At 35.5% G+C, this 8,543-nt stretch overlaps 1 protein-coding gene across 1 annotated transcript; it reads left to right on the forward strand.

Moving 5' to 3' along the window:
• Positions 1-4,331: 4,331 nt before the first annotated feature.
• Positions 4,332-5,678, forward strand: LOC117632677 (protein SENSITIVE TO PROTON RHIZOTOXICITY 2). The gene has a single exon (XM_034366228.1). The coding sequence runs from the start codon at positions 4,428-4,430 to the stop codon at positions 5,676-5,678; it is 1,251 nt and encodes a 416-aa protein (XP_034222119.1). The 5' UTR covers positions 4,332-4,427.
• Positions 5,679-8,543: the final 2,865 nt, after the last annotated feature.

The following is an 8,543-nucleotide window of genomic DNA, read 5'->3' on the forward strand; positions in this document are numbered from 1 at the left end:
GCTCTAAGCTGTGGTGTGGAAGAAACATTCTAGCCAATTCCTCAAGCTCAGCTCAAACTTGAATCCCACCAACCTGAGGTTGAGAGACAAAAAGATTCCAGAGAAACCCAAAAAAGCTCAAGAGAATGGTTTGAAACCCTTTCAGAGGAGAAAATTCGAGAGAACATCTGGAAAAGCCCTCTCTCTCTCTCTCTCTCTCTCTCTCTCTCTCTCTCTCTCTCTCTCTCTTTGCAGACACAGCTTACGTACTAACAAATGAGAGGGGCCATCGTCGACAAGAGCGACTTTGGGAGAGCCATCATCCATGATCCATCCACCTTGAGATTGATACATAGGAAGGCAATTAATTAAATATAATAAGCCTTAATTACTATTCAAAAGAATAATTAATTCCTTGTAGCTTACAAGTTGCAAAATACCGCATCCAAAACCAAGTTGTTGTCGATGATCATTTGTTCCAAGAACCCACACCCAATTAAAAACCCCTACAAATTATTCTGACAATATTATTGCATATTCAAGCTAGCTTGACTATCATATATATATGTTTTATACAAAATATATAACACTCGTTTTGTACATATATATATTCATAAGCGTTTACTTCTTCGTTTTTTAATCACCAAGGAGGATCTGCCCTGCCCGTGGGTCTATCTATGAAGAAAAAACCTAGGTATACGTACCTCATCCATCCACACACCCAAGATTTTGTTAATTAATAACTTTTTTAAAAAATAAGAAATAAGAAATATTGGCTTGGGATGAAAATGGCAGACCAAAAGCATGCTTCAAGTAGTATTAAAAACAAAGCAGGCAGGTTTTATCTGGGGTTTTCACCCCCTTTTCTCCCACACAAAAAAAAAATTAAAAATAAAAATAAAACCAAAGCAGGTAGCCATCTAGACCTAGTAAGGCCATCTCCAACTATGGGGTTAAATTCAAATTTCCACCCTAAAAAATACAACTATTCATGTATTTTCAGGATTCAAATTTTTTTTTCCTCCAACCTTGCAGACTCATAATTTGAGTCCGTAACTTTATTAAATTGTTTAAGAATTATTTACCTCTAAATTTTTTTTCTTGATATTATTTTTATTTCAACACTCGTGATTTAATTTTCTAAACATTTAACCTAAAAAAATAATTCCAAAACATAATAGAATTTCACTTTTTTTTAAAAAAAAAAAACAGCAAATCAGATTTATTTTGAAAATATAGCCATTGCCCAACAAGATTGAAATGTGCGCCACCTTTATTTGCATGCCCAAACACGAGTCCAAAATATAGCCATTGCCCAACAGCAAATCAGATTTGATTGGTCAGCAAGTGGGCTTCCAGCCAAGAAAAAAAGAATAAAAAACAGATTTTGTGCCCACAAAAAATATGAGTCCAGGCAATATTGGGACTGAAATTTCACTCCAAATTTGAGATTTCTCAAATTTTCACCCCGAAAAATACATGGGTGGAGAAATTTTTTAGACTCAAAACTCAAAATTTGAGTTTCCACCCTTGGGTTGAAGATGTTCTAATAATAATATCCATGCTCTGTGGATTCTTTATGTCCTAAACCTGTCCATATAATGCCGGTTGGGCCATTTGAATATAGCACATACTTTCATAATTCATTATACAAAAGAAAGACCTTGAGTTAATTTGGTCGTGGCGGCGGATGTTGGAAAGTCGTTTAAACAAGTGCGAACGTAATCATGAAGTGTGCCATACATGGGTATGAAAGAATGCAGCCTTGTTGTCTTAATCTCTTAAAATAGTTTATTGGATCGTTTATGAAAAGTTCATGTTAGAACAATATAATCCATTAGGAGTATTTTTGCTCACCATCCTTCTCAACACTTGACACGTGTCTTGGTGTCCATAAACATAACCATGGTTACATAAATCAAAGTAAAAATTAATCATGGTTATGTCTATGAACACTTGTCAAGTATTAAGAAAGATAGTAAGCATACACCTTGAGTTAAAGTGGTCAGTAAAAATATTTCCATCATTCATCATACTAGAAGTTATTAAACATTCAACCAAATTAGCTATGATCATACTAGAAATTTGGGCTGGTCTAAAATAGCCCCTACAATTTCTATTTCTTTGACATCAACTCATTAATTTTGAAATCTATGTATAAAACACAACTTCAAACTAAAATGCTCCGTAAGATATAAAAGGTCATAGTACTCCTATATATTTACATTATTTGCCACTCGACTTCAGAAAAGTCAAGCCTGACGGTTTTCAAATATGGTATTAAGTCCCTCATTTCTAATTAATACTTCTTCATTTATAGTATATCAATGACTCCATTTTTATTTTTTTTTATTTTGGGGCATTCCCTCTAATACCTAAAATTTCGACTAATAAAAAATCCCTCAAATTTCGTCCTAATAAAATATAATAGGTAAATTATTATCAATACAATATAATGTACCTACGAATTTACCTATATATCTTGTATATATCCAATACGGGTAGGTAAATTATTTTCACAATATACCTATAAATGTGGTGGCTTTAATATACCTACAATATCCCCATAATAGGTAAATTACAAGTTATATTATTACATAATAGGAAATTATTAGGTAAATTATATCCAAAATGCGTTAATTAAAGTTGGGTATATTATTTGAATAGTAAGTAAATTCACATTAGGTACATTATTTTTCGTAAAAAAAAGTAACAGGTACGTTATTTTTATCCTAGGCAAATAATATATAAATTTTACTAGGATAAAAATAATATAAAAGTAATAGAATAAAAAAAAGTACAATAAATTTGATTTTGCTCTTGATTAGGTAACTTGTCGAGTTGCATCCTAGTCATCGGGTTTTATTAAGGAAAAAACAGGATTTTATTCAAACAAAAATAAAGAGATGGATTGTAATTGAGGAAAAATGACTTTGAAGGGCTAAAGCTAAATTTACTATAGATAGAAAGTTATATACTTTCGTAAACAATAATTGACAACCGTTGATAATTGTAAACCCTCACAATGACTTCGATATTCATCAGATATCATAACACAAGCTAACCATTCAGCCGAGTCGCTGCAATGGGTTGTTGTTACAGATAAGGCAAGAGAACTTGCATCAACGGCTCAGACTCATCGATGTGAAGTGGCGACTACATCATAACACAAGAAATTAACTAATAAGTTAGTTTCACTAATCACTAGAAGTTATTAAGCTGGCGAAGGGCTCATCCAAATCCCAGAGTAGTTAATAACACATGTATTCAAACAAGGGCAGCAGCAGAAGCAGCTAGCATGGACCAAAATGGCATACAAGCCGCATGCTTTCTGACGACTAACATGATCACTGATTCAATGAATTGATTCAGACCAAAAAAAAGATTCAATGATATGATTGTTATGAGATCATTCTTTTGAAAATTTCAATTCACGCATACGTGAAGATAAGTTTACGTTACTTAGACTCCCCTTAGTTGCAAACACCAAAACATGTATATATATATATATATATATATATAATATATACAGAGAGTTTTTATTGAGGGACACCTTTATAGGGCCCACTTCACATTGTATTTCACTAATCTAAACGTCTATTTTTTAGATAATCATTCAAATTTGAATCAGATATCATGTGACCACTCAATTGAGTTATTGAAATTTTAGTACTTTCTTGAAACACCGTGTTCATTTATTTTGTATGATACAATTGGATGTCGAAATGGTTTACGATTTGTCTAAGTTTTTTGCAAAGATGATCTATGAATGTAGACTTAAAAAATAGATTGTTTGAATTGTTTAAAATAAAATAAAAATTGTAAGAAACACTAAAAGGTGTCCTTCCCTCAAATAAAATTATTTGAAGAATCTCTCAGTAGAAATAGAAGGGGAATATATATACACACCTACCTTAGAATTTTATTCTTTCTTTATTAAACTTTGGTCTCATAGAAATTTTAAGAAAAAAACGAACAAACAATGTGAAGGGTTGAACGTGTAAGAAATAGCTAGGTATAGTCTTAGTAGGCAATTCATGCAAGTAAACGGATAAACTAATATTTATTAGTTAATTAATTAATTTATACTTGCCAACTCTCGAAAACTCTATTCACAAGGGCTTACCTTGTCCTAACGCGAGGGTAGTGAGATATGAGGAAGGTCATAACTGGGGATGATCAGTTGATTTCTAAACTCCAAGTTGACTTCTATCTCTCTGTATTCTCTCTCCTCTACCTGAAAACTTAGCATATATATTCTTGAAGTAGGTTCTTTCTTAAGCATGTCCCTATATAATCTCCACCAATACACTACAAACAGTTTTTAACCTTCACAGGAAAATATCTGAAAAGCCAATCTAAGGAAACAACGATCCAGACTCAGAGGGGGAGGCAGATTGGAGAAAAAGCAAATCAAAAGCGAAAGGCTGTACAACTTGGAAATAAAAATGATTTCTGGGGCCACATCTAATTGTTTCCAAACCATGCCACAACAAGAAGAAGATGAGCACCAAGGTTCACAAATCTTTTCCATGACTGAAGATCCTCAAGTTTCTTCATTTTCAACCTCTTCAGGCCCAGAGAACCACTCAACCTCTCTCCTCTACAGTCTCTCAGTCCTCAAAGAGAAGGTTCGCCAAGCCAAATCCCTGTTCAGCATCCTTATCTCTCCAGATCATCACCACCATCAAAGTCAACCCCCGGAGTCGACCAGCATGGCCATAGCAAGCATGAACAATGTGATCCAAGAGATCATCGTCACGGCTTCTTCGATGATGTTCACCTGTCAGCAAATGGCCCTTGTGTCCCCTCCTCCTCCTCCTCCTCCTCCAGGTAATAACAACCCTACTAGCACTTCTAATACTATTGACCATGAAGAACAATTGCTCCACCATCAAGGCCTTAATAAGCCTCTTTCTCCTCTATTTTCGCAACCAAACTTTGGTAGCGGCCTTGAAAATAAAATCGAAACTCTTTTCTATCCAACTAATGATGATCAAGCACTCGATTGGTTTAGCGACAGCTACATCGATTGTACCACGAGAGATACGAAAACTAGGCACGTGCAAGGCAAGCAACAGCCTATTTCTCCGAAAAGCTTCTACATTATTGAGCTAGACGTTGCTGATTTGCTGGCCAAGTACACCCATTACTGCCAGGTTTGTGGGAAAGGGTTCAAGCGCGACGCGAATTTGAGAATGCACATGAGGGCTCATGGGGACGAGTACAAGACCACCGTTGCACTAAGCAACCCCATGAAGAAAAACAATAGCAATACAAATAACAACAACAATCATGGTGCCGGAGGCACAGATGGAAACACAGATTTTTCGACGAATTTGCCAAGGAAATATTCATGCCCGCAAGTAGGGTGCAGGTGGAACCAGAAGCACGCCAAGTTCCAGCCCTTGAAGTCGATGATCTGTGTGAAGAATCACTACAAGAGGAGCCATTGCCCCAAGATGTATGTGTGCAAGAGGTGCAACAGGAAGCAGTTTTCTGTGTTATCTGATCTGCGCACCCATGAGAAGCACTGTGGGGATCTGAGGTGGCAGTGCTCATGTGGAACCACATTTTCAAGGAAGGACAAACTCATGGGTCATGTCGCTTTGTTCACAGGGCACAAGCCAGTTGTGATCAGTTCTTTGGCTAGTAGGCTTGGGAAAGCTGATCAAAGGAGCCATGGATCACAGATGTAATTGGACTGAATATTAATGGTAAAGAAATTGATTAATGGTTTTGTCTGCACTTTTTCTTTTTTTTTTTCATCTTATTATGTGTCAATAAAAATGTTTACTACAGGATTAGTTTGGTTTGTGAGTTTAGCATCGTGTACACATTGTAATTAACTAATTAATAAAACGTTAAGTATGTTTTTAATTATGGTTGCCATTTTCCCATCATCCTGGGGAGCTTAACTCTCTCTGTTCTATTAGCTCTGGAACTTTTGATCAACTTTTCCTTTTCCAAGGGAAGCTTGTGAACTGCTTCCACAAAATCTGAGATTGATATTATATGCATTTTTCTTCATTATGTAGTCGATCGTTAGTTTTGTCGGTCTTAATCTTTCTATACATACATTTCTTGCTTCTAATTCATGTACGTATATATCGTATTAAGTCGCGTAAGTTCATTCATATGATAAAGCATGTCTACATATGTGTGTGTCATTCTTTCTGAGAAACGAGATCGAATCATGCATTTGCTGCATATAGAGCAATTGTGTACATGGTCGAACTTCATTTTAAGTTCATAAAACTTGAACTTCATTACAAGTTCATCATAAATTATATAAATCACTAAAGAAACAATAAGTTACAATAACCAAAATAGAGGACGAAAACAAGTTTGGTATGGTGAAGCATTGAAGACTTGTTAAATTAAGAGAGACGGGCCATCCGTCCACTACCAACAACACCGATATTGTTTCCAACTTAATCACCTATAAAGGTCAGTAGGTGTGAGGTTTTATCACAAAAGGCCTCGGTGATATTAGTAGTGGAACTATTCATTATATATTTTATTTTATTTAGTTATGTTTTCGATGTGAGACTCATATTCTTCAACAAGACTGTCTTCAAATATTTGTAGCCTCCCAAGCCTGCAACCCATTGCCCAAAAGTATAGTATAAAGAATACAAAAGTAGAGGGTTTCCAGAATAAGAAGTGTCTCAAATGTAAAGGAGGGGTGACATTTTAAGGGCAGCCTAGGACTTATATAGATGTAACCTTCACACACATTAACTCACAACTTTTTTTTATCACATGATCTCTACCGCTTTTAAAGGTCAACATATTGGTCCCTCGTGTTCAAGATCGGTTGATGTTGTTTTTCGCATTTTGTTCCACGTATCAATGTTGTCCCTATTATTCCATATCTAAAATTCAATGCATTTGAGTAGTGGATTGTTTTTCGCCCGGCAAAGTGCCTGTAGTTTTATAGTCTCGTCTTGGGGATTTTTCACGAAAAATTTGTTGTACACTTTCTTTTATTTGCTTGTTTTGGTTTGATTGATTTTGGACTAAAATTTAATTGGAGTAATAAGTCAGTTGGTAACATTAATATTTGGAATAAAGGCTTGAGGGAGTACCGATTGTCAAGGTACACCTTGTTGTGGAAAGGGAGTCTGGAGCATAATATGGTGCCATGGAGTAGGGAGGTGGATGGTGTTAAGGTGTCAAGGCAAGAATGAGCATAAACTTGGTGAGCTTGTTGTTCCAACAGACTGCATGGAAAGTGGCCACGTGTAGGGAGAATGTCATGGACCGCTTACTTGAGGTTCTAGCCCACGTGTGGGAGGCCCAATTCGTTGTATATTTGCATATGTGAGAATATTCTAATGTCCTCAGTCCAAGTATTGTGTCTAGGTCCAATCTATTGTGTATATCCCATTTCCTTATATACATTGTTTGTTCTAGTACTTCCCCCCTCCCTTGTAATATGCTAGACCGTTAGATCAATGTAATTTTAGCCATCCATTCAGGACTAAGAGTTGAATATAATGGAGATGCCTCATTTTCCCAAACCATCCTCACAGATATATAGTTCTCTTGAGAGCAATACAAACATTCTTTCTCCCAAATCATTATTTCAGTGTTATTAGCATTCTTGTTCACTTTTGATATTTCGATCCAATTTTGCAGGTTTTAGGCTAACTTAGATTGTTCGAGGCATCGACCAAATCTAAGGCCGCACAAGTTTCGAGTGTCGAAACCTCATCCTGTGACACTAGGTAGAAATTAATTGACATGGACTTCACAATTAATTGAATAGCCTTATCTTATCTACTAATTAAGATATTTTAATGTACTTTTATTTTAACAAAAAAACTAGATTTTCAATACATAATTAGGGGTGCGATTAGAAAAACAACAAAGGAAATTAGAAAAAGCAAAGATAGTGTGGCGCGCGAGAGACAGAGCTTTTGCTCCCCAACCCAAGCCCACATGCAAATTGTCACTCTTATATACTAACTAACTAAGCCCAAGCCCAAGCCTTATCTTATATACTAACTAAGATATTTTAATGTACTTTTCTTTAACAAAAAACAAGATTTTCAATACATAAATTAGGGATGCAATTGGGGAAGGAAAAAAAAAAAAAAAAAAAACCAAAAAGGAAGTTAGAGCACCTCCACCTCAAAAGGCAAGGGCAAGACAAAGGCAAGGCAAGAGCTGCCACTATTCACGTGAATAGTGGCAGCCTTGCCTTTTTTGGTTCCACCCCAAAAGGCAAGGGCAAGGGCAAGAAAAAAAAAAAAAGATTATGCAACAAAATATAAACAATTTAGAAATGCAAGAAAATAATAAATATGAAAGAAAATATAAACAATTTACAAATGCAAGAAGAAAAAAAATGATTACAATTTACAAATATTAGAAGGAGAAGATTTGTATGAGGATTTGGTGTGGAAAGTGAATAAAATTATTGTGTACTTATAGGAAAAAATTCATTATTTTTTGGTTTATTTATTTAAAATTGAATTTTTTTTCGCTCACTGACATCAGCGTGACGTCAGCGCCTTCGGGCTGAAGCCCAGGCAAGATCTGCCCGTGGGCTTGCC

Source organism: Prunus dulcis, chromosome 6, assembly GCF_902201215.1.
Source record: "Prunus dulcis chromosome 6, ALMONDv2, whole genome shotgun sequence".
NCBI classification, from domain to species: Eukaryota; Viridiplantae; Streptophyta; class Magnoliopsida; order Rosales; family Rosaceae; genus Prunus; species Prunus dulcis.

Bases quoted from the DNA above. Each gene is read 5' to 3' on its own strand.
- LOC117632677 (XM_034366228.1), top strand. From the start codon at position 4,428: ATGATTTCTGGGGCCACATCTAATTGTTTCCAAACCATGCCACAACAA.